Here is a 27,773-nt window from a genome sequence, read left to right on the forward strand (position 1 = left end):
ATAAATTGGTGTAGTAAACTTCCAACATTGTCATATTACAGCCAAGTCTGTAACATTTCCCTCTTTTATACAGGTAAATTGATATGTAAACGAATAAAAAAAGTTTGAACTTGCATAATCTGGCAACATTTTACTGATGCAAATAAGCTTTCTGAATCCATTTGAAAGCATCCTTTCTACTCGGAGAGATGCTCAGCCTTGTCGTGATGTGCATTAGATTCTATTTTTAGATCAGAACACCACATAAGATTCACAATGATGTGTCTCACTGTGACCTGATTTTAAGACTTACTGTCCTTCCATTCATAAGCACAGCCAGCAATAATGAGAAATCTACATAAACAGACATGTAAATTCTTGAACGTTTTGTCACAATTTCATTGTGTGCAATCAATTTACATGTATGTGTTATTTGATTAATCTAACATCATCTGTACATGTAGTTTATTTAATTTAGTAGGTTACAATGGGGCTAAAGGCCCACGGGGTAAAAGGCTCCATTGATTTTATTTTCTCCCAAAACACTAAAGTTATCAAAACAACATAAATTATCGCAGGACTTTCCTAAACACCTGTTTGTCACTATACACTGGAAAATTTTCCTGTTCCGTGAGGTAAATGCATATGGAGTCTAAAGGTTGATTTTGAGGCAATTTGATGTAATTTTTCTTATTTTTTAAAATGTTGCAAATTTATGTAGCTAATGAATATCCCTGAAATTAACACATTTCTTTTGTGACAAAATACTTATTTATCATTTTCAGTTTTAAGTTCATTAAATCAAACATTTTTCAAGAACTGTTCAGTAAGTGAAAGGATAGGGGTAAAAAGCCCCCCTGTTGCAGGGGCTAAAGGCCCCTATAAAACACATGGTTTTTCTTAAGTGGGTCGAATAGATTTGTTATGAAAAATGTTCAAAGTGTCCCATTATGATTGTATGAGTCCCACTGCTCATACAAATATAATATAGATTAGTTTGTTTATAGAATACTTGATGTAATAAAATGCCAAATGTGATTAAAATTAATAGGAAATGGTTGAATTTTTCTGAATAAGTTATTTTGAGTAACCATCATCTTAATTTGTTACTCAAAAAAGCATATTGCTGTCCTTCACACACTATTCTTTTCAAATAAAATTGTTGCTCCATCAATTTTCAATAAAAAGAATAATTTTTATTTACATTGATACATTTTGTGACCAGAAAAAGAATAAATCCTTAAAGGGTGCCTTTAGCCCCGTTGTACCCTACTAAATTACAAAATAACTAAATTACCGATATATCGGTCGGCCGATATTAGCCTTTCCCCTATATATCATATCGGCGTATATTTTACTGATATGCACCGATATGAAAACTTTTTTCAGAACATATAATGCAGAAAACAATGCTTTAGAATTGGTGTCATAGCGTAGTTTGTCCAGCAGAGCATGCTCCGACTCCATTGTTTTGCAGAGCTGACTCTGAGCTGATGGTGGCTCTGCAGACAGGGCGGAGTTCAGCGGTGTCATCACAGTAAGTTGTTAACTAGTTTGTTAAATACATACTGCAAACTTAATAAACAATGACCCCATCATTTCCCTTTTCAATATAACTAATATAACGTTAACCTTGTCCCTGACAACCATGTCACTCATGTCTGTTTGCTGTTAGCTAGCTATAGTTTGTCAGTGCAGTCAGTAATGTAGCAGATTGAAAGGTAAACATCAGAGCATCTTTTTGCAGCTCAGCAGACAATGGTGCGGTGGTGGATTGTGTCTGTTGAGTGTTGATTTCACGCTATATTATTACCTAGTTGGTGAGATACAATGCTGGAAAGTAAAATAAACAACATCCATCTTTTACTCTCCGTGACAATGAGCTTATAGCTAACTAGCTAATCACGTAGCTACTTTCATTGTTGTCAGCTGAGTGGAAGCTAATGAGTAAACATGTATTCGCCAAACTGTTTTGTTTAGGATTCACAGTTTGGTAACCCCTTCAACCAAACAATTCCAGTCATGTCATTTATAAAATGTAATATTTAAAAGTCTGGTTTTCCACCGTTGAATGTTTCCCCTGAACTTGTATATCAGAATACAATGTAACACCGATGCCGCTGTTTATCTTGACTCGGCAGTATTAATATAGTCAGCATTTGACTGTTACTAAACAGTAGTACTGATGTTTATTTAGCTATTTATTTTATTTTTATTTATTCTTTATTTAAATGGTCAGCATTTGACATACTAAACAGTAGTACATTTACATTTATTCATTGGCAGACGCTTTTATCCAAAGCGACTTACAAAAGAGGAAAACATATGCGAATCATCTTAGGAGACAGTGATATGAAAAGTACTGTATTACAAAGTATCACTAGCATCATAATAGTATTCAAAACAGAATAAAGTGCAACAGAATTGTTTTTTTGTTTTTTTTATGACTGGCTCATGGAAAAGATGTGTTTTTAGTCATTTTTTGAAGACAGAGAGTGAGTCAGCTTCATGGATGGAGTTGGGAAGGTCGTTCCACCAACGTAGTACGATGAAGCTGAAAGTCCGGGAAAGTGTTTTGGTGCGTCTTTGTGTTGGTACAACAAGGCGACGTTCCTTAGCCGACCGCAGGCTTCTAGTGGGCGCGTAGCTCTGCATAAATGATTTTAGGTATGCTGGAGCAGACCCAGTGACTGTTCTGTATGCCAGCATCAGAGCCTTGAATTTGATACGTGCATCAACCAGCAGCAGGTGGAGAGAGACAAGGAGTGGTGTAACATGTGCTTTCTTTGGTTCATTAAAGACCAGACGTGCTGCTTCATTCTGGATCATTTGGAGGGGTCTAATTGCACATGCAGGGAGGCCTGCAATGAGAGCGTTACAGTAGTCCAGTCTAGTTATGACAAGTGACTGGACAAGCAGTTGTGTGGCATGTTCAGAGAGGAAGGGTCTTATCTTCCTGATATTGTAGAGTGTAAATCTACATGATCTTGCGGTCTTTGAGATGTGGTCTGTGAAATTTAGTCTGTTGTCAATGGTTACCCCTAGATTTCTGACCAATTTGGAAGGTGTTACTGTAGTAGTACTGATGTTTATTTAGCTATTTATTTTATTTGTATTTATTCTTTATTTTAATGGTCAGCATTTGACTGATACTAAACATACAGTACTGATGTTTATTTAGATATTTATTGTATTTTTATTTATTCTTTATTTAAATGGTCAGCAACTGACTTATACTAAACATACAGTACTGATGATTATTAAGCTATTTATTGTATTTTTATTTATTCTTAATTTTCTCAGTGTTCATTTCTAGAATTTGTTGACAATGTATAATAATAATGTCAAATATTCATTGATAAAAATATTTGTTTAAGAAAGCAGCCTTCTGAGTACCTTTGCATAGTCATATTGGTGCAAAATTGGTGAAAAATCCACATAGAAAAGGTCTGTTTTCATTCCAGCTCAAAAATTAAATATATCGGCCACCATATCGGTAATCAGTGAATTTTCCCTCTCTAAAATAGGTATCGTATCGGTCTCAAAAATCCCATATTGGTCAGGCTCTAGTTTTATGTAGTAATATAATATTATATTTTTAATACTCTGTTAAATTAGAATGACTTCTTTGCATGGTGGTGCATGTGTTCTTTTCATAGTTTTATCATAGACATACAGTAACTAAATTAATTTAATTTTGTAAAACAAATCTGTTTAAACATTAGTTTTTGTTGAAAAGGTTTAATGTAATTGCAGTGCATTTGTTTTTCTAAATTTAATAAAGCTCCTTGAACATTATAATTTTGTGTGTGTGTGTGTGTGTGTATTATTTAAGAGGAAATAGAGCCAACAGAGCTATGTAACAGAAATGGTCCCACCAGTGGGAGATTTAAGATGGTTCACTGCTTGCCACTTTAACCCACTGTGAGGTGGAAGCACTTCCTGGTTTATTTACACAGGTCCGTCTAGGCCTGGCTGTTGGCGATCTCTGATAAATGAGAGAATCTCAGGATGAGCCAGAGGAGGGTGAGAGAAGATTGTTTGGAATGCTGGACATGCCTTTGCTCACCCTTCCACAGACAGACACAAACACATTTGTGCAGTCTCTCACACACAAACAGGCAGTTCTGGACAGTGTGTTGATAAGAAAGAAGGGCTGAAGCGTGATTTACACTCACAGTGATTTGTGGCCATCTCAGGTTGGATGAGCAAAGCGCCACACAGACCCACGGAGCTCTTATCTGAGAAAGCTGGAGTTTTTCATGGCTTTGGTCTCACCCTGTGCCGTGAATCAGAGCTGTAGTGAGCAGACACCAAGGAATGAGAGCAGAAGGGAGAGTTAGCTCATGGTTTGCCCCAGAAACACTGTCGCTGTTCCACCAGTGTATTCATGGTATGATGGGATTTCCCTGGGGTATCTAGTGACACATACCTGCCATTGTAGGGACCCCTGGCAACGTACTGCTGTTCAATATTTATAGACGCCAAATGCTCTCAAATATCAAATAGTTAAACAGCTGTGCACAATTTCAAAACCGGCTGCCTGTTTTAGAGAGTGCACAAGCCACAGGGATGGTTGCCAATATAAAAGAGTTCATTTTTTATCACTCTCCTATATTGGGTAATTCATTGACTTGAAGACCCCATTAAGTGGCTTTACAAGCACAGTTTTCTTTCTTGTGTTGACGTACTTCCTATTGAAACGGGAAGTTTGGGCATATTGTAAGTCCTTTTATTTTTAAAATAGCCAATGCCATGTTTGATTTAATGGAGTCTTTCAATAATAATGCCATACCTGTTTCCATGTATGTCACTGTAGATGGAAGAGTTTAACAAAATACCAAACTGTTCATCACTGATACTCAATCAGCTCTCTCAGTCCTGGTCATGACATTGGCAAGTAAAAATAAAAACTGCCCCTAGATTTGTTGAAAAAGTTTATGGGGTCTTTCAGTAGTGATGCCATACCTGTTTCCATGTATGTCACCATACATGGAAGAGTTTAACAAAATACCACACTGTTCATCGCTGATACTCAGTCAGCTCTCTCAGTCCTGGTCATGACATTGACTATTAGCAGGTAAAAATCAAAACATCCCCTAGATTTGTTGAAAAAAGTTATTATTTGCTAGCAGCATGCAGTGAGCTGATGAAAAATGGCTGTCACATCTCTAGCTTGGCGTCAGCAGTTCCCTCATGAGAACTTCCCCTCAGGTGAGAAATTAAAGTGGATATTATCTATGCGGCAGCCCAGCAGCAGATCAGTATGGGGCCAGGATCCATTTTGCTCTGTGCACACAGGAAATGCTGGGTTGACATTATTTTCAGGGTGGCCATACTCCCCATCTGATGTGCTTTTCATTCACTCCCGGTGCCTCCACTGGAGGGCAAGGTCAAACCAACTGAGGTCGTTACGCTTCTACAGAGGTGTAAAGGTACTGAGAGCAAATACAGTGCATAAAGAAACACAGTGTTGAACGATTTCAAATGTGAGTCTCGATGCAAATACATGTACACTGCCGTTCAAAAGTTTGGGGTCAGTTGACTGAAATTATTCTCATGATCTTAAAAACCTTTTGATTTGAAGGCATATGCTTAAATGTTTGAAATTAGTTTTGTAGACAAAAATATAATTGTGCCAACATATTAATTTATTTCATTACAAAACTACAATTTTATAAAAAAAATAAAAATAAAAAAAAGAAGTTTTTGAAATGGATGACTTGGACCAAATAATTAAGAAAAGCAGCTAATAAGTGCCCAGTATTGATGGGAACTCCTTAAAAACTGTTTAAAAATTATCCCAGGGTGATACCTCAAGAAGCTGGTTGAGAAAATGTCAAGAGTACATTTCTGACACAATTCCTATAGTTCCATTTCTGTTCTTCCACAGTTTTAATGACTTTACTATTATCCTTAAATGTGAAAAATAATAATAATAAAGAATGAGTGAGTGACCCTAAACTTTTGACCGGTAGTGTAGCTGTTGAATGTTCAGTTAGCATTTCTAATAGATGATATAAAATAATAATGGTAAAAATGATATAAATACAGCTACAAACAAAACACTTACATATTCTCCGTTCTTGGAAAGAAGTATTCACAATGTCCATGGTTAAACATTAGCTATGAGCTGACAGGATAATATCCTACTCCATCAGTGTCTCTGGAATAATGTAATCATGTAATGGGCACTAATATTGCATCAGAAACTTATTGTTTGTACTGTAGCTATGAATAGCAATATTTCTTGTAAACTAGTGTTGATTGTCAGATCATTCACCAGCATTTAGTTAAATATATTGAAAGTAGTGATAGACCAATGAGAATGTCACCTTGGCCAATAACTGTGCCTCCCTGGCCGATTAACAGAAGTGTTAGCTCTCCCTTGTGCCAGTTTCGAAATCTACTAATAGCCAAAACAACCAAATCAATATATCTGCCAATATTTGGCCATTTTGAGGTTATCAGCTTATCGGCAATGGCTGATAACCATGATTTGTCCATTAACAAAAGCATTAATTATCCTTTGTGCAAGTTCCGAAATCTAATAACAGCCGAAATCCACATTTATCATCCAGGCTGATATACTGGCCAATATCTGACCATTATTGGCCGATATTTAGCCATTTGGAAGTTATCAGCGTATCGGCATTGGCCGATAACCATAACTGCTTCGTAAATTAACAGAAGCATTTTCTCTCCCTTTTGTCAGCTCTGAAATCTTCTAACAGCCAAAATAAATATTCATCGGCCAGGCCAAAATATTGGCCAATATTTGGCCTTTATTGGCCAATATTTGGCCATTTGGAGGTTATCAGCATATCTGCATCGGCTGATAACATAACTGCTTCATAAATTACCAGAAGCATTTTCTCTCCATTTTGCCAGCTCCAAAAATCTACTAACAGCCAAAATAAACATTCATCAGCCAGGCCAAAATATCGGCCACAATTTGGCCATTTTTGGCCAGAATATGCCAATTTGGAGGTTATCAGTATATCTGCAAAGGCCAATAACTATTTCCACCTAACTTTAGCGTATATTTGCATCTTAATTGCTATAATTACATTGAATTAGCCTCTCTATTAAGCTATATGTTGATATTATATCAACCACTGGCACACTGGCCACCCGACTCTATAGTTTTGGAAATTGGCATTGGCCATTAAAAAAACAATATCTGTCGACCATTAATTAAAATAGTCTGTTATTTCAGCAGAGGTTTAATATCTGCCTGTACGTGTCTCCTCTCTGACCAGTCTACAGATGGGCCACACCAACCAAGTATAAGTTGGGGAGAGAGGTGAGGGGACAGAAAAGCAAACTCAAGTCAGTAGCTAAGTGCCTTGTGACCAGAATGAAATGGGAAGCCTCAGGCGGATGTAAAGAGTAAAGAAGAAAGGAGGCAGAAAAGGAGGGGGTGGTGGAAAGGAGGAAAAATAGCGGAAAGAGGGGAGTTGGTTTGAGAGTAAGAGGAAGGTAGAGGGAGGGCTATGGAGGGAGAAATGGTGGGCTGGTGCGGGCGTGTTGATTGGCTTGTATGAAAACACATGACTGCAGTGGGGAGCCTCTTGCTCAGGGTGAGTGGCTCTGCTTCAAACCAAACCACATTATATGAAATGAATCCATTCCACAGCCTGTTAAAGAAGCGCACTGCCTGGGTTCCAGAGAGAGAGGGTGGGAGGAGGGGAGAGGAGGGGCAGATTGAATGGCAGGAGAGAATGGGGAGCAAGAGAGGAAAAAAAGGAGAGATGGGGGCAGGAGGAGGCCAGCACACACACACACACACACACACACATGGTGCTAGAGACTGCTCGGGAGATTATGGCACATTTTAGGTCAGGACAATAGAGAGCAGTGGAGAGCCTTTACGCTACCTTTCTGGACTCACATAACAAACGTTTGTCTTGTGCTGTCTGCTGGGGCCACTGTCCAGCTCACTGCTCCTCACTGCGCACACACACATTCAGAACACACACTTAAATCCGTCCAAGGGGTTCAAAGCCCAGTTAACAAAAGAAGAATATGTTGGTTTTTCTTTTACTATTTACGTATTTAACACAATTTATTTAAAAAAAAGAAAAGAAAAAAAAATATCAAATTTTTAAAGCAAGACATTTCAGAAAAAGTTTGTGGGTTTTAAAAGAAACCTAAAAAAACATAATATTCTGTATAGTGTTCAAAATGAAGACAAATATTTGGACACTTTCTGGAGGTTAGACTTGGAACAGTCCATAGATAATATGATGAATTACACCGATTAGGACACATTTGTGAACTATAGGGGAACTGATTTCATACATCTACTTAAATTCAGTAATTAATTGGAAAAATTACTTTGAAAAGTTAAGTTAGTGAATAGATCTAGCATCATTTGTTTGCAGATGCTACTTGGTTTGATATTTGTTATTTAATGCAGTAACTTTATACATTCAAGTGTATAAATACTTTTAAGGGCCATTGTAGGTGGCTGCTGCTCTTGATTATTGTCGCCAAGTCCCACATTGTAACTGTAAGAAGGCTACAGTCAGTTTGTGCTCTAAATGGACTGTGATTGTGTAGCTGTTTGTCCTGCAGCCAATCGATTGGAGGGGGTGGCAGAGCGCAGCGTCAAATTTAAACTCACTCTCCGTGGACCCATGCCTCTCTGCCACTCAGCTGCGGTGGTCGCACCAACAGGTATTGAGACACTGTCTCTGTCTCCCCTCCGTGGGTGGTCTGAGCACAGTCTGACTATGCTCTGATCTCTGATCAGGCGAGTTGAAAGCGAGCAGGTCCTGTAAGTCTCCGTTCACAGGCCATAATCCGTTTACTGTCTAATGTATATTGTACACAAAAATGGCAAGAGCTTTTTGAAATCACCATTTGCAGTCTGATTGGCTGGTGCTACGCAACTTCTGGGAGTTTGGGAGTGCACCAGTCTGCCTCGAAATGAAGTTGAGTTTACAGTTTGATACAATGAGCGCTCTTGATGAAGAACTAATCACTGGATTTTTACAGAGTTTTACAGGTTAGTGACATAAAATCTTTAAAAGATGTTCAGAGTTTTGTTTGATGCACTTTGTCTTGATATCAGAGATTAGTTGCTTTACATGTTGCTCAAACAGACCTACCCTTTCTAGATGGGCTGTTCTTGGCCAAAATAAGATGCATCGTGGACCAATGTTGATAGGAGGTATTCAGCAAATGAGACATTTACACCACACGAGTCGAGTTGCAATGAGAAGATTCGTGAAGAGATGTTTTAGCATGAGCTGTAATTATGATCAGTCTGTTAAGCTTAGCCTTTTTCTTGGATTGTATTCAGGGCTGGTATCAGTCTCTCAGTCCCTGTCCTTAACCCAGGAGAGTGACTGATGGTATTTATAGAGAGCTGCCTTTGTAAAGAGGGTCAAGCGTAAGTGGAAATGCAAAACTCACTCAAGCAGCATGTGTCTGATTATGAAGAGATAATTCTCCCTGCACAAACAACTCTGTCTCTCTCAGTCTTTCTTTTAGGGTACGTTTACACGACAACGATGTACTAAAAACAGAAAAGTTTTTCCTTTGCGTTTTTGAAAAGTTTCGCGTACAGTCGACAACATTGTCAAAACAATCCCCGTTCACACGGATCTGCAAAAATGACTAAAAATGCTGTATTATACATGCCAGGCCAGTAGTTGGCGATGTCACTTTGGAAAGAAACACTATGCGCTTGCGCACATAAGCTTTCTTCCACAGAGCGGTGAATACAAACAATGAAGATGGCGAAAGCATCAAGCAATTCTGTCTGGACGGATGATGAGGTTGCTTTATTACTACAATTACTTTGCTGGAGAAGCGTCAATAAACTCAAAACCTTGAGCAGCACAAACACTGTCCTGTAGTCTGCCATTGTAGTTTTTAATGTCTCGCGCGTTGTTTTGAAGTACTCACGCGCATGCCTATAGACTGAACTCTCAAGATTATTCAATCAACTCTACTCATTTTTACCATCACTTCGTCTCCTGCCTTCTGCTGTATTCCCCCTGCTGACTCTTGGGCTGGTAGGAGAGTAAGTTAACATAACAAGCTGTTGATGTTGACTGGTTTTGGATTTCAGACAGAACTCTGATATATGGATATCTTCAGACGGAGAGAGAGGTCTTGTGTACACTGGATCTAACATGCATTTTCACTGCCTCATGTTTTCATATTGTAAGCATATCATTGAATACTGTACATGGCATCACATCTCTGTCTATAGGCTATATACATAAGCGGTGGGTGAATGAACTGCAGGGTAAAGGTACATCAAATAAAATTAAGTAAATAAATAACATTTAAAATACAAATAAATTTTTCCCATCTGAATCCATACATTAATTTCAAGATTTTCAAATTGCAGGTTCTGCCTACTGTACAATGTTCACACTCCATACAAAACACTCCAAATGAATAAATTGTTGATTATTGTTATTTGCACAGACACCAGTATTCATATTGATAATTATACATCTCAAATTGATGCCTATCAATTCATCATTCTTTATATAATGCGTAATATGGGTGTGCATGACATCATCGTTTTCACAAATTCTCGTTTTTGTATGTTTACACGGAGACGATAACGGAATCGTTTTTCAAAAACGTGCACTTTGAAACCCATTTTCAGGCCCCAAAATGCCGTTGTTGTGTAAACGGCCCCTTAGTCTCTCGCTCAGCACTCTGCCTGACCCCACCTTTCTGAGGATTAAACATAACATCTTTCCACTGTATACTTTGTACCCCACTTCACTGCTTTTGTTTTCATTCTGACAGTATGAATTATGTCTACTCTCATTCATCTGATATGATTTTTGAGGTACGTTGATTTTCTGCATAATACCTGAATATCATCACTACATCTCATTTTGTGTGTTAGACGAGACGAATTCCATAAAATGTTGTGATCTTTAAAACAGATGTTCTTGGATGCTGATTGGTCTATACAGTGTTCCTGCTATGCTAAAATAGGCCATTTAGTAACAACTATAATGTGAAATACCTGTTCAACCTGCTTCTGTGTATATCACTGCGCACTACTCATAGAATAACGTTTTGTCAGTGTTTACGTCAGGGACTATATCTTCTTGCGGAAGGATGCACATTTTAGTTTTAATGAGAAATTGTGTCCTTGCAGCTTATGTGTGTGATATCTTTCGTTGTTAAAATACTTTCTCCTATACCAGTTCTGTTTATTTGAACATCCTGCCCATCCAGACACGCAACATTGGCTCAACCAATGGTGTGAGCTTTGGGGCGAGGACCAAAGACAGTTGAGGTTGTGATTGGTAAACCTTTTTGAAAACAATCATTATTTTTGCAATTCCAGTTACATGCTTCAACTTATATTTTTGTTTCATCGAAGCCTGACTGTTTTATGAAAGCATTTGAACACTTGCTTAAGTAGAACATTAAAGTGCAAGTATAATGTCCAGGGAGCTTTCCAAAGGGCAAATGCTAACAGTAAAATTAACCACATTTTTAAATGATATGCAATTTAAGTTAGTCAGTGGCAAGAGCAATGAATTGCTGTGAAAAGCTAGTGTCCCACTGTACACTTTGGTGCTTGGAATGGCACCATGGCTAGCTTCATCTTCTCTTTGAATAATGAGAACAAGAGTTTGTTTTCATTGAGGTAGTTGGTGTGTTATATAACTGGTGTTTTTCCAGCCCTTCATTGCCTGAGGGGCGAGAGAGTGAGAGAGGGAGGATGCGTGATCAAGCTGTGTGGAGTTTTGGACTCTAGGCTCTGCTTTACGGCTCTCTAACGTCATACATCAGGATGTTCACCAGCCGCTGTAATGATGTCGTCATCGCCTGCTAAGAGTTTGCACACCGAACAATAGTCATGTCACGACAGACAGAGTGTAAGAGAGTGGAGGAGAGTGAGAGCACCTTTTTTTTTTTTTTTTTTGCCTTTTTCTTCCTCTATGCTGCTAGCTTGGGGTGAGAGTGACAGCAGGTTAAGGAGGGAAATAGTTAATCAATAGCCACAAGGTCAGACAGGCGAGCTGCGGGTTTGAGTGTTCGCTGTTAGTGGGTTGGAGCGGAGGATTTGTAATGCTTGTAAAGACTTAAAGGAACACTCAGCAGTTATTTGTGGTTGGTGCTGATGGTCGGGGTGGCAGCGCTGCATTGTGTGACAGTGTGACACCTGCTGGCTTGTGGCTGTCACTGCAGCCAAAATCACAGATCAAACTCACAGCCCAGTTCCTCTGTGTTTCAACAACTTAGTATTATTACCTTCCAGCTGGGTGTCTGGCATAAGCATTGCTAGACCCTAAACATTTTTGATTATATGATCATCCTTCACGTTTTCTGAAAACAGGGTCTGCAGTATGGTATGTGAGGTTATTTCACTCTCTTACCAAAAATTAAAGGGATAGTTCACCCAAATATGAAAATTCTGTCATAATTTACTCATCATTTACATCCTCATGTTGTTCCAAACCTGTATGATTTCCATGGAACACTAAAGGAGATGTAAGGCAGAATGATAGCCTCAGTCACCATTAGGGCTGCAACTAACGATTATTTAGATAATTGACTAATCTAACAACTATTAGTACGATTATTCGACTAATCGGGCGATTATTGCAACTATTAATCATTAGCTCTTAACCAACTATTCAGCTTGTGCCCTGACTTAAAAGGTTGTTATAAACATGCTTGCTAACAATAAAGAGGACAAAATCATCTTTTAAAAACACATCTAAATGACATTCACTGAACTAGAGGAAAAATACTTTTTATTAAGTTTAATTCAGTAAAAAATTCACTGCAAAAAATCCTATTGTTATCAAGTGTTTTTGTTTTGTTCTCCATTTAAAATTGTCTTAAAATCCTTAAAACAAGATACAATTACTTGAGAAGCAACATATAAGATAATTAGACTTGCTTTAAGAGAAAGTTTCTTAAATATAAGTGTATTTTTCACTTGGTTATACTTCTGCGAGTGCAGTAAAGACAAAATATACTTAAAGATCTATTCTCTAAATGCAAGTATAAATATCTTATATGCTGCCTCTCAGGAGAATGCATCTTTTTTAAAAGGGTTTTTAGATATTTTTAAATATTTGTATTTTTAATATTATATTCAACATTCTCGGATAAATTTTGTTTTCTTCTGCAGTATAGCTGCTAAAGTTAACAAGCAATCACGTTATAATCTAGCTGCATCAGAGTGAGCATCAGCCGGGTTCAATCTCTCTCCCTTAGATCGGGACACTTCGCGCAACTCATAGAAGAGGTGCTGACCGCACAGATGCCAGTTTCGGAGTTTGTAGTTATTTATATGACCTGCTTCCTTATTATTTGACTGTTTCTTTAAAGACGCTCGACACGCAAGTTTTGCGTATGCGGAGCAGCATCTCCGGCTCCACTTATTCCACAACGAGAGTGCTTCTGTATTTACTTATTTTGTATTTTTTAATTACCTCATTCTTTGCGGTCTACATCACCTGAAGCTGTCTGGAAAGTTTAGAGTGCATCTGGACTGTAAGCTGTGTCTTCTTCCTCTCCTCAGTCATCCACGAACTGCAGTGCTGCTCTCGTGCTCCATCATTAGTTTCATATCTGATCTCATGTTACGTTAAATGAGATCAAACAACTATTCGACAACGGAAATTTTTGTCAATAACTTTTTATTGTCTACGTTGTCGATAACGTCGACTAATTGTTTCAGCCCTAGTCACCATACACTTTCATTGTTTGGAAAGAGATGCAATGAAAGTGAATAGTGAATGAGATTACCACACTCCCTAACATTTCCAGTTGTGTTCCACAGAAGAAAGAAAGTCATACGTTGTTGGAAGAACATGAAGGGGAGAAAATGATGACAAAATTTCCATTTTCTAGTCTATCCCTTTAAGTGTAATTCTACTTTCCTAGTCGTTGGTGGACCCTAGCCAACATATTGGGGCAATGTTTGGCACAGACAAACAGATGTAGGTTTACTTGATTTAAATATGTAAATTAAATAAAATGTTTATTTATAAAAATAATTGTCATTCAACTCTTGCAGTTTCACAAGAAATAGACCTCTTAGATACAGCATCTCATTTTTGGGTAATGGGCTGAGCCTAAAAAGGCTAAAATCCTGCAATAGCCCTGATGTCTGTTGCCATTAGATTAACACACCCATGTTTACAGTTAGTCGCACATTCTGTGATTGGGATTTAGGTTGAAATCGGAGCATATCATGCTTTTGTAAGACTTTCAGGTTGTGGGTTCAGTAGACTGTCAATATTCAGCTACAAGTCCCATGTCACCTCATGCGTGACTTACATACTTAACTTTAAAAATTCAGAGCTAAAGAAAGCACTCTTAATACCTGTCCTGACATAACTTCCTAAAATGCACTTACTACTTGAACATACAGCATACAGGCAGGCCAGGTTCCAGATCAAAATCACTGAGGGTGCTTCTGAAAATATTGGGGGTGCTCTGTATAAAGTGGTGATGTATCATAATTACACATTGTTTAATAGATTAAATCATGTTTAAATGCTACTTAACATAAAGAAAAGTTTGTTTTTTTAATGTACCAAACATTTATTGCTTCAGGGTTTTTTTCCCCCATGATCTGTTGCTGAAAATGACAGCAAAATTCTGTGCTTGCAGATTAGGACATACTGTTTGAAAAATCATACACGTTTATAAGTTTTGATGCAGCATTTTTTGCATTCACAAAATGCAAGGCTTTTTGTGTGTTTGCTGGTATTCAAAAAAAATCTGCTTGCCAATTTACAGTATTAGTCTTACATATTCAACTGAGCAGGAGTGTGCAATTATTTTGGTACTGGGGCCACATCAGCCATTCAGTAGAACATGGAAGAGAGAAGATTAAAAAGTTCTGCATAGTTTTATCTTTTAAGCTTAGACATGCACTCAGTGAATAATGCACAATATTCTGAAGTGCATACTGATGGGACCATTCTGCGATTGCTTGAAGTTTTGCTGCTATACTTTCTATCAAGTGGTAGTAAAACTGAATAAAGGCTGAATAAAATTATTAATTGATTATTTTACCATACTTCAATGCAATGGTTATTTAGTATTCAATTTAACACTCTATATCAGGAGTCTGGTTTAAAAGTAAAATAAAATATTCAGGAAAGAGATTCTAAAAGCTTGTTTTAATGTTGGCCGCAAAGTGGACCCGTTTACTTGTTTCATTCTCAGAACATTATCAACCTGTTTACATGCTCATGGGTCATGATATGAGTCTCGTCAATGTATGAGACGACATGACACTGATAAATGATTACTGCCACAGTAACATTGACATACTGGTGTGAGGGACTTCAGCATTTTACAAATAACACAAAGAATAAATATATTCCTCTCTCACTTGGTTTTACTCACATGTCCCCCTCTGTGCACTATTGAGCGCTAAGTTGTTGTTTGTTTGTTTTTTGCAGAGAGAAAGCACGTGCACTCGCATGTATGGTTGCCAGATTGCATAAATTAAGACATAATATGACATAATGCAAAATATTTCCAATTTGTGCAAGTATAAATCTCTGATTGGGGTGTTGCATATATTATCTGGCAACCCTGAGCATATTAGAAGCTTGTGGATGCGCGATAGGTCCCAAAGCCAGATAAATGAAAGATCTAATAAAAAACTTTCATGATAAATCGACCCGCGGGCAGTAGTTTGCCCTGGTCTGCAATTGAGGGTGCTCTAAGTTTTGTTTGAGGGTGCTTAGCACCCTCAAGCACCCCTGTAGAACCAGGACTGTATACAGGGAACTATCTAACCCTCCTGACAGTCAGAGACGGCCTTCCTGTCAAGCAGACAGCCGATGTGTTTGAAGTGAGCTTTATCAGTCTGCCACAGCAGCCTGGTAGTGGGAGGTGGGGAATTTTGCTGGGAATTTTTAAGAGTGACGACAGTAAAGTGGTCAGATGAGAGATGAAGTCTCGACTCTCCTGTTTTCCACCAATGAATCTTGCCGCACGTCCGCATCCTGAGTTACAGCGTCGGCCATGGGGCCTTGTATTTATTTGCCAGTGAACATGACTGTAAATCAGCCATGAATGTAGATAGCCTTAAATGTAAGGCGTGATACCTTTTACAGCGTGTAATAGAAACACTGATTGGGTTCAGGCTTTACAGAGGACTGGGAAGATGATTGGAGTGTAATTGGTCACAGCTCCTCTACCCAACACACACGCAGACCTGAGAAGCTACAGTATATTAGAAAGGACCTTTCAGACACAATGGTTTTTATACTTACATAATGATATTTACTATATGTTACCCCTAAATTTAACCCTCACCAAAGTTTTTATTTGTATTTTTATTTTTTATAATTTATTACATTTAAAGCAAAACATGAGGCAAAACAATTTTGAGCCTTTCAAATGGTAAGGAGCACTTAAAATGTTCTCCCTAGTCAGTTTTTACTATACAGACATATTTTACTATATTTAAGAGGAGATATTTAAATATTTGGCCCTCACAAGAATAGCCAAACCTGTTCACAGTCACATTTACTTAGCTATGTAAATTTAGACATACCAAAGGCTTCTTTTGTTTTTATATAAAGCTAAATATAATTACTGTAGACTAACTCTACCCCTAAAAGAATATGTTTAGAATAAAAAAGAAGTATTTGCTTAATTTATAAATTGATTTTCCAATTTAGGATGTCCCTGAATGTCTCCAGTATGAGGTTTTCTCAGATGTAGCTCACTTTTGGGTACAGTTTTGATACTAAACTATGTATACACATACACATATAGTACACACACACACACACATACTGTACATGCTCTCTCTGCTTCAACCTTACTGAGTGGAACTACAGCTAACAACATCAGAAACTGTTTTATTTGTTGGTTTTGTAATTTCCACCTGATCATGGTTGTGCTTATGTTGTAAGAAACTGACGGGAGTGTAACTCTAGTTACAGCTGACCTCTTGTTTCACAGAGCAAATCCGTGATCATGAAAGATGGATGGGAACGCTCCTCACCTACTACACAAATGTCATCTGAACGCTAAGTGTCTTTCAGGGCCTTGTTAAGCTTGTGAGGAGATTACAGATCCACACTGAAGTGCCCTCTCATTTTACTTACAGCCTCTGACACACTCTCTTTGTCTATTTTTTTTAGAGAGAAGATCTTTTAATGGCTTCCAGGTAGAAAGAAAGAGGCAGCTGTCAAGATGAACTCGATTCCTTCGATGGACAGGCACATACAGCAGACCAATGACAGGCTGCTGTGCATCAAACAGGTGAGAAAAGGATAACAATCCCAGTACACTTGAGCACTGTTCATTTATAAGGCATTCTATAAGCAAAAGATTTACCCACTCCCACCAAAACACTGAGTACAAAGGTTCTCAATAACATTATTTGATTTGCATTTCCTGAAGAAAATGTCAGTGTTTAGAATGCAGCTAAAGAACTGTGTTAATGTTTTAGGTCATCTTTTATTTTGGGCCTTGGTTCTGCATGAATCAAATACGTACAGTAAATGAATCAACACGTGCAGAGTTAAGGTGGCTATATGGTTAAATATATGCAAGGAAGACAATACCCACCCCTGGAGTCACGAGTTCGAATCCAGGGCGTGCTGAGTGACTCCAGCCAGGTCTCCTAAGCAACCATATTGGCCCAGTTACTAGGGAGGGTAGCCACATGGGGTAACCTCCTCGTGGTCACAATAATGTGGTATGCTCTCGGTGGGGCGCGTGGTGAGTTGTGCGTGGATGCTGTGGAGAATAGCGTGAAGCCTACACGGTAATGCGCTCAACAAGCCACGTGATAAGATGTGCGGATTCACGGTCTCAGACACGAAGGCAACTGAGATTCATCCTCCGCCACCCGGACTGAGGCGAGTCACTACGCCACCATGAGGACTTAGAGCGCATTGGGAATTGGGCATTCCAAATTGGGGAGAAAAAGGGGAGAAAATCCCCCAAAAAAAGGAAGACAATACCAATTCACAGTTCATTATGCTAATAGATTTAAGAAGAAAAAAAAAAGTTTTTAGTTTACCTAATTTTCAGATTAGTGGTCAATCAGTATGGGTTTTTCAATGACTGATTATTAAAATTTTGGTTACTGCCTTGCAGTCATCACTAGGAGATTTTCTAATTTTAATCTTAAATTTAATACATTTAAAAAGTATAAACTTTACAAAATACAGCAGGTATCACACCTAAGGCTGAAATGATCTATACAACAAAGGTTGCATTTGAATATACTGTATGTTAAGTAGTTCACTCTGAATTCATTACTGAAGTTTAAAACTTAGGCTTAAAACTGGGTAAAAATACCGATTTTCCGATGCATCGAGATCTTAATTTGAATTATATCGATTCTTAAATCCCAAGATTGATCTTTAACTCTGTGCGCAACCCTATACTACAATGAGATGAATTAATTTGCATTTACCATCAAATTTTGCACTATGCAACTGAGAATGTCTGTGATTATCCACTGGCTGGTAAACTTTCAGATTTCACTCACCAGTGATTGTGTAGTATAATGAGAAATAAGTTGTGTGTGTGGTGCGTGTCCAAAGATGAGATCAACGCAATCAATTTTTAATTGAATAATGTCTCTTTTAATGCCCTTTTATGTTCTTTACAGTCAGTTGTTGATCAAAAACCATAAAAAAATAAACATTTAATTGTAATTATGCATAGAATGACAGAGGCAAATCTATTTGAATCCTCTCTCCTTAATATGCACTCATTTACAGACACTCTTTACAGAACAGCCAGTTTTCTTAAAGAGACAGTACATATTTTTAGCACATGTTCCACAAATAAATGTAAATACTTGTAAAGTACAAATTATGCATGTAAACAATAAACATTTAACAAAATATCATATATGTGCAATGTTATATCATATTCATTGGTGGAATACATGGATGTGTTAATTTAAAAAAAAAAGCTCAAATGTGACCAACATGCTAGAAAGCTAATAAAATATAGTTAGTCCAATTAATATTTTCTTTATGTACGTAGTTAGAAGGTCCCCTGTGTAATTAGCAGCATTAGCTGTGAGAGAATTTATTTATGTGGAAGCAAAATGGACATCATCGTTGCATTATATCCATAATAATCGATATTGAATCAAATCAAGAGCTTGTGAATCGGAATCGAATTGGGAAATCTGTTCCAAGCCCTACTTAGGCTAAGGGGTCTTTTTGTAGGTCTGTCTGTCTGTCTGTCTGTCTCTATCTATCTATCTATCTGTTACTGTAGGTGAATGTTCATTGTTGCTGGATTTCTGACCATCTCTCTTGCTGCCTTAAATGGTAACCTGTTGTTTTCCATTAGTTAGGCTAATAAGATTGCAGAATATGGCTGGGGCCTGAATCCTGTTGTCATCCTCGGCTGTTTTCCAAGCATCTCCTCACCCTATCTGTAGAAAGCTTGTTGTTTAGCAAACTCACTACACACACTTATACATACATGCTTGAGTAGGGATGACCCAAGGCTATGTCTTCTGATTCTAGACTTTTATAATTGCAGTGTATCGAGCAGGTGTGACATTTTGCATCTCTCGACAGCTTTATGGAAATATTTTACATGTCAGCCTCTATGTTACAGGCAGTTCAGGATTTTTCACTTCTGCACATTTTTTCACATGGCTTTGATGTTTCTGCCTCAATTAGACAAGTCTTAGTGCTAATAAAATCATATCTACAGCATGTAAGAAGCCATTGAAATTTAAGTCTATTTAATTGGTTACAAATGACATTTTTAGCTCTGTTTTGCATGCCAGATTGGGTCTGATTAAACCTAAAGACAAAGCGCAATTGATTGCTGCTCATTAATCATATTGATATGGCACATTTAGTGTGGTGAGAGCTGTGAGTTTAGCCGGCATGACTGTTGCCCTAGTCAGCTCAAGTTAAACAGAAAAATCACAGACAGTAGACTTACATACAGCACAGAGATTTTAAGCAGATAAATCACAGACAATAGATTTGCATGCAGCACAGAGATTCATAGTATTATTTGGTGGCACTGGCTTGGGCTCACGCTCATGCTTTTTTTTTTTTTTTACCTGAGCAGGTACAGTCTGATCTTGTCTAAAGGTAAACAAAGTCACCTTATCACACCAGTATGTTTTCTGAAGCCACACTGTCTGAAAAGCTAATACTCTCTCAATCGAATGAGAGTTTCCTTTTCTCTCTGTCCCATTCCCTCATTTTATCGTGCTGTCATCCTGTCACTCAGTCATTTGTCCACCTGTCATGAAGTCTATTCTTCCCGCAACTTAGTTGGTTATAATGACAGTAGTGTAAAATATTATGTTCAATCGTATGACTAACACCTGCTCGAAGGCATCAGCCATCAGCATGTTGTAATTATAATGTCGTTAAACACCATATTTTCTACATTTTCTCTTAGGTCTGTTTCACACTGCCCATGAAAGTAGACCATGTTAACAGCATTCACACTGTCCACGTTAGTTGCACAGTGCTGCATAAGTAGGATTTAGAACAAGTAGAATTTTGGATCCTGAATATAGTTGCATATCATGCTAAACTCAGCTAAACAGAAAATACAGACAATGCACTATAAAACTATTTATAGTAGTCTTTTGCAATATGTGCTTTTATGTAGCAACATAAAATTATAGAGCAAACTACTCACCTGTTGGTAGGGTTGGGGAGTAACGGAATACATGTAACAGGATTATATATTTAAAATACAAAATAGTAGTAACTGTATTCCACTACAGTTACAATTTAAATATTTGGTAATTAGAATACAGTTACATTCAAAAAGTATTTTGATTACTGAAGAGATTACTTTGCATTTTATTGTCATTTGTTTCATTTAATATTTAGTCCTTTCAGATGGAAAACATTTATACGTATAAATGATGCGATCCAAAGTGCATTTGAACAGCGGTGAAACACTTTCTTATGATGTGTTACATTCATACGAGCAGACAGAGAAGTAAGATTGAAGTAAGTTTGGAGCAGAAGAAATAGAAATAAACCTTGTGTAAATTGTCAGCTTTACGCTAAGCTAAAATGCTATTTCTAGCCATTTTACATGCACGTTACCAGGCACGATCATGTTTTTTTTGTTTTTTTATCAAGAAAATTCACATTGGATCATTATTTCTTTTTTTCTAGTAAGACCTTTAATATTAGGGCAAAAATCATATTCTTACAATAATGTTTTTATTGTTTTCCTGTAAAAATATCTAAAAATCCTTAAAACAAGATCAGTTTGATTTATCTTGTTTTAGAAACAACACTGCATAAGATATTTAGGTTTTTCAGAGAATGTATTTTTAACGTGTATTTTGTCTTACTGTACTGGCAGAGTTTTTATAGTCAAAACAAGTGAAAAAATCTAAATCTACAAAATCATATTGCAAATGAAATACCTATTTTAATAATTTTTGTTTTCTTTTTTCATCTTAACCCTGTAAAGCCTGACATATGAAAGAATTATCAGAAAATACAAATTTTTTGACATTACACTGTTTTTAGTACCACCAGACAAACTATAAAAAGAAATCATAAAAAAAAAATATATATATTTTTTTTTTTTTGGTATAAAATTTGATTCATTAGGCTTTAAAGGTCATTATCCTCCTGAGGCCCTTTTTGTGTAGGACATTTGTTATTTAATTTTTTCTTAGCCCATACATGCTACAGTGGTAAATATTGGGGTATTATCAGAGAACTCCCTGGGCTTTTCAGAGATGCCAAATGTTTGAGAGTTTGTCCATGACAACTTCCTCTTCTTGGTCTATAAATATGGATTGAAATGTATCACAGTTCAATTCAGCACATCAAATACAATATGAACAATATTTATTTTATTTTTTTTATAGAGGGCATGAATGGAATGGAATGGTGATTGAGAGATACCTCAAAAGCCTGTTGTATCATATTTGATACATGTAATTTCAACTGGCTTTTTCAATAAAATAATATGCAAAAATGTTAACCAAGCACAAGTTGCTTATATTCAGCAAATACTCATTTGAAAATATCAGTAACAATATAACCATTACTGTCACTTTTACTTTATTATAATAATCTGTAATTTATCCCAACATAAGAGTCACTTTTCGCACAAGTCCGCCACCATTATAAATGGATCGATATAAACATTGAAACCAATTTTATTCACAAATAACCACTAGATGGTGCCATAAACATATGAAACTTGCATACCATAATTGTCTTTTCATCTTGAACAGCGTTATTGTGTTAACATTAAAAATATACAGAGAGAAAAATGTGTTTTTGCACAAATAATTTATTTATTAATATAAAAATAATATATATATATATATATATATATATATTAGTATTTCTAATTTTATAAAATATGAGTTTTTAAAAAAAATATTTAATAGTGGTCATGTAAAATCAACACTTAACGTGCTTACCCAGAAATCACATTATTTTCTGTAGAGCCGCAGCTCTATTACACAGCAGAAACACTGTCAGTATGTGAAGCTGCTGCTTAACTTGTGCACAGCTTATGCATGCAGTGTCAAACCGGCCTTATGCTTACACTGTAATTTCTCCCTCTTTTATTTTTTCTGTCCTTACACAACCAGTATCTCACATTCCCATCTGATTTTTATTTATGGAGCCTTTCCTACAGAATTCCTGTTTTCTTATTGTGGGTTTCTCGCCAGCAGTTAAAGCCTGCACGCTGAGCAGTCAGTAGCCAATAGCTGTCATTCACACAAAATGAGATCCTCTTTTGTCTGAGAGAAGGCTGACATCATAATCAACTTCAGTCAAACTGTTGGTTCAAACTGAATTGCGTATGTTCGCCCAGGCTTATAGTAGAGACTCCACTTTCTTCATTTCCTTTTTCTTTTTTTCATATTTATGGGGCAGAGGTAAATTCTCAGATGCTTTGCAAAAGAAAAAAAAAAAAAGCTTATTGTTCACACTGTTTACCTTCGAATGCCTGATGATCAGAACAATTCTCTTGGCCCATTCCCAGTCAAGAACATGAGGAGGCATTTAATAATTAGAAATAATAAGTGAAACATGGCACAGCTTTTAATTAGACAGTCTTTATTTCCCATTTCTTCTTAAGCAAGAGGAAGAAATTATCATTCACATGGAACATGAATACAAATTTGCAGAGTATTCTGATACTGGAGGAGGCAGTTATTCATGGTTCATGTCCTGTGTAGAACTGATGAGATGAGCTCATGCTCAGGGATTTCCTCTGACAGATTAGCTGATGAAAGAAATTGCCCATAAGATTTCAACATCCTAAACTGTTTTGTCTTTTGTCTTTGTGAAGTTCTGAGGTTATTTGAAGAGTTTTTTCTTCTATATAACATCCTTATATGCGATTCAATAACTAAATTTAAAGGGGACATATTCTATACTTTTTAACATTTTATCTTTTCCTTGTCCACCTATAATGCCACCAAAACCGTTATTTAATTTTACATGACCATTACTCACCATTTCTGACCATTATAATTAGAGATCAACCGATAGTGATACCAATAGCTAAGGTGGGAGAACAGACCGATAGCCAATCGATCGGCCGATAGTTTTTAAAATGTATAATATGAATGAAAACGTTCCACTCAATGTACAATAGTGCTAAACTTTAGTAACTATTACTTTCCATACTTTAATAAATTTCTCCCACATCAGTACCTTCTTCAAAGCCTTTGCCATCTGAAATTAATGAAAATATTACAGGTCAAATGTGTTTGTGACATAAAACACTGCCTTTTGTGCTTAATCACTACTGACAATATTTATTATATTATTTTATTGTCATATTAAATCTATAAATGATGTACAAGAAAGGGAGAGAGAAAAGGGGATAAAAATAGTATCAACTTGTCTTTTTAAAGGTAATTTTAGAATGGCATTGTCTATAGTATACAGTATGTGCCCTCACATGAACACATTTTATTATATAACAATGTGCCCTCTCATGTATATTACATTTATTTCAGAAGGATATGTTTTACCAAGTTTTGTGTACATAATTACATCAAAAAATTAGGAAGTTTGGACAGAAGTTCATTTTGTCAGAATGGAGAAAAGTTTGGGAAACTTTATGGTCAAAAAACTATAAAACGTAAAACTATAAAAACTGTTCGTGTGTGCGTGCATTCACGCAGTGTGCTATGCTTGCGCTTGGTCTTCTGAAGCAAGAGAACAGCTGCGCAAAAACAAAAACTCAGGTAGCATAGTCATATAAGGTTGGCATTAATTATTGATTTTCAACTGATAATTAACTTCACTTAGAAACAAAACCTCTTTGGAGCACTCAAGTTTATAATCTGACTGGAACAAATTGGACGCCCCTCAACTCCTTACTTTTTTATTCAAAACAGCATATTAAGAGGAAAGCTAAGCAGCTTCCATCCTTGACTTAACATTGTTCTAACCATTCAAACAGCTAATGTCCATTTAGCTGTCCTCTCCGTCTAGTCGGCAATGCAATTCTCCAGTGCAGCGATTCGTTATAAACAAATTAATTATCAAGCCAATTTTGGTTATCTTAAATGACTGATTTATTGGACCATGACAACATTAATAATAACGTGTATTGTATACATACCTTGGCTTTTCTCTGTCGATGATTGTTTGAAGAGTCCATCTCTATAAATAGCCTTGTCACATTGCACAACAAGCTCCATGTGGAGTCAGTGATTGTTTCTTATTTAACTTCTAGAGCGTGGCATTATATTGTTGAACCAAGGAGTTCAGACTGCAGAACCCTTCAGCGCCAGCTACGGAGAAATGAAACCAAAAATAACTATCGGAATCTATCAGAATTATATTTTTTTCGATAGCCGATAGATAAAAATGCAACTATCGGCCCAGAAAAATTCGAACTCTAATTAGAATTATACAGCCTGTTTTTGCTACTGCACCTTTAAGACTTCCATATGTTAATAGCCTCTGTAATGACTGGCTAACTTTCGTGTTCCAGCATAGTTCACACTGTCCTTCATTAGGTTGGGCCAAGTTACCGACTACCTTTTCAATCGATGAATTTACATGACTTCCAAACATTTGTGATTGCTGGATAAGGATAAAAAAAATAGTTTTATAGAGAATAAATATTTTAGAACTAAGCATATCTAGAAAAATATTTCTTCACTATAGACATTTTCATGACTTTTTAGAATTTTATTTGATTTACATTACTTTTCCAGGCCTGGAAATCACAATTTAAAGGTGCCCTCTGTCATTTTTTTTTTTTCATATTGTCTAGGACTTAAACTGACACCTAGGGGCATGGATGCAACTTTATTCAAAACCAATAGATTTCTTTAGGAGTAAAGCTGATCTCAGTACAATGTTTATTTGATGATATTTTTTTGTAGCTTAATTTCCATTAATAGACTGGCTTTATTTCAGAAGAGCACAAAGAATCTTGCTTTCCATGGTATGTCCCCTTTAAGAGAGTAAGAAATACAGTGTAGAAGACCAGATCTACTCCGGCAACAGAAGCAAATGACTCAATGCCTGAGTGATAGACCACACAACACAGAATTGCCCTGAGGTGGAGAGGTCCTGCATGGATACTGTGTGCATGCAGTGGAAAGGTGGAGTGCTGATATTTGGCCTCAGTTATGTTAACACCTGTGTTGCAATCCTGCCAAAAACCCAGCTTTGCTGACACAACAACAAGCTTTACATATCCTCCCCTACTGCCCTGTTTTCAACCCTCTCTCCTGATTACCTAGAAATTAGAATGTCTGCTTAAAAGGGATAGTTCTCCCAAAAATGACAAGCCCGTCTTCATTTGCTTACCCTTATATTGTTCCAAACCTGCCTGACTTTCATGAGGGTGGATAAATTATGACAGAATTTTCAGTTTTAGCTGAGCTGTCCCTTTAAACATAGAATTGCCTCTCTCAAAAGGAGATTAATTTCCATCAGCTTTTGCGGCAAAAGGGGGAATTCACTGCCCACCTATCTTGTATGCTGTGCAGGATTTACTCAGCAGGGTTCAGCAGCAGTAGACATTGGCTCTTTGTCAGATGAGCTCTTTGTCAACACACACACCAAAGCAACTCATTCAAATGGCGACCTCTGCCACCCTCGCAAGACAATACTGCTTCCTCGCTTCGAGCGGGGAAGAGGAGGTGTCTGTCCGAGTATAATGCTCTTCAAAGTGCGCAGTCTCCTCCTCAGGAGCGGCCAAACAGCACCAGAGCATTTATGTGCAAAGCCTCTGAAGAGGGTGTACAGATTGCTCGTTTGTTTAAATTTCTTGTCATGTCTTGTGCGCCACTGGTTGGTGGAGAGGTTGGGGTGGGGGCAGGGTAATCCTGAGGGGAGAATAAACAACCTCGGTAAATAAATAAAAAAATTTAAAAAATCATAAGGAGAAGAGAATAAATCTCTTCTCATTCAGTTCTGTCATAATGCCCCCCTCTTGTGCTAGCCTTATTGGCCAGACTGCTTGACTATTGCTTTTAGAGGTTCGGATCTGTTACATCTTAGTGGACAAAAGATAATGAAGAGTCTGGATTAGGCCTTGAAGCACACTGGGCTCTTTGTCAGGAGGATGGATCTGGCCCAGAATGCACAGCTGCGCTCAGACCAGGAGGCCTTGGGTTACCGGCTGGGTTCTTGCAGGGCTGTACAGATGCACTGAGTCAAAGGGCAGGAGGAGTTTGGAGTACTTGGCAAACTAAATGGCCTGAAAATGATATGCTCTTTTAGCTCAGAGAATAGTATAATAGTATTGGTCATACATAAATTAAATCTATGTGTATAAGTGGAATATGGTATATAATTCAGAAAGGGACAGACTCAATGGAGTGGTTGTTGTTGTTTTTTCACATACTCTCAAACTTTTTTTTAACTTTTTTTTTTAAATGAGTGGTCTTGTTTTAATAGCCTCATTGTAGGTTATTTTGGATAGCTGAACATCTTTCACCCAAGCTCTCCTGTCTGTTTAAATAAATTTTCTTGGTTAAAAACAAGTTTTCACAAACATCAGTGGCATGTTGTCGATTACCACAGAAAAATAATTTTAACTCATCTCGGTTTGTAAAAAAGAAGGGGGGAAAAATGCATTTACAATAATGGACTGGCAATTGAAGCCCAGCAGGCCAGCATTCCAGAGGTTTTAAAAGCATTTAAATTTGAAGCTGGCATTTTTTTAAAACATTCTTCAGTAAAAAGTAATTCCTTAAGTAATTTTTTTCCCCCAATTCCTCAGTAAAATTATGTTCTTTATTTGAGCTAGAAAGTTATATAAGTCACATTTCATTCGGGGACTTACTGTGGGAGGAGTTTGCTCAATGTAAACAGTGCTTTACAGATAGTTCATCACAAACATCACATTCCTTCCATGTCCTTCCTGGTATGTGTGCAGATATCATGCAAAAGTAAATTAACTCTTTTAGCTGGTCATGACATGAGTTGATATACATTGGTACACAATACTCCAGTCTCATGCTAACACGTATATTGTTAAATTGTAAAATGACTATAAGCATACTTGCCTTCTACAGAAGTTTTTAATTGTTAGTTCAGTACTGTGAAGTGTAAACGCATTTTCTGTTTTTGCGTAAAATATGCCTAAACCTTCTCATCCGATTATTTCTCGCAGATATTAACTGTATTAAATTTGTGATTTCTTCTCTTCAAACAGCACTTACAGAATCCGGCCAATTTCCAGACTGCGGCCACAGAACTACTGGACTGGTGCGGAGATCCACGAGCCTTCCAGCGGCCCTTTGAGCAAAGCCTGATGGGATGTTTGACGGTAAGTCGGCAGCTGCTTTTATCTTGTCCTCGTGTCAGGGGCCAGTGACCTGT

General features: G+C 37.2%; 1 protein-coding gene across 2 annotated transcripts in view; it reads left to right on the plus strand.

The window, feature by feature from the left end:
- zmiz1a (zinc finger, MIZ-type containing 1a) overlaps nucleotides 1–27,773 on the plus strand; it is a 209,004-nt gene that overhangs the window by 126,808 nt on the left and 54,423 nt on the right. Inside the window, exons 4-5 of one of the 2 annotated variants that reach the window (XM_051652211.1) lie at nucleotides 17,109–17,229; nucleotides 27,607–27,720. In XM_051652211.1, the coding sequence (XP_051508171.1) occupies nucleotides 17,161–17,229; nucleotides 27,607–27,720 (183 nt within the window). In that variant the 5' untranslated portion in view covers nucleotides 17,109–17,160. Of the gene's footprint in view, nucleotides 1–17,108; nucleotides 17,230–27,606; nucleotides 27,721–27,773 lie in introns of those variants that run through there. The other variant, XM_051652215.1, reaches the window with a different exon arrangement.

The sequence above is a fragment of the Myxocyprinus asiaticus genome, chromosome 23, assembly GCF_019703515.2.
Source record: "Myxocyprinus asiaticus isolate MX2 ecotype Aquarium Trade chromosome 23, UBuf_Myxa_2, whole genome shotgun sequence".
NCBI lineage: Eukaryota > Metazoa > Chordata > Actinopteri > Cypriniformes > Catostomidae > Myxocyprinus > Myxocyprinus asiaticus.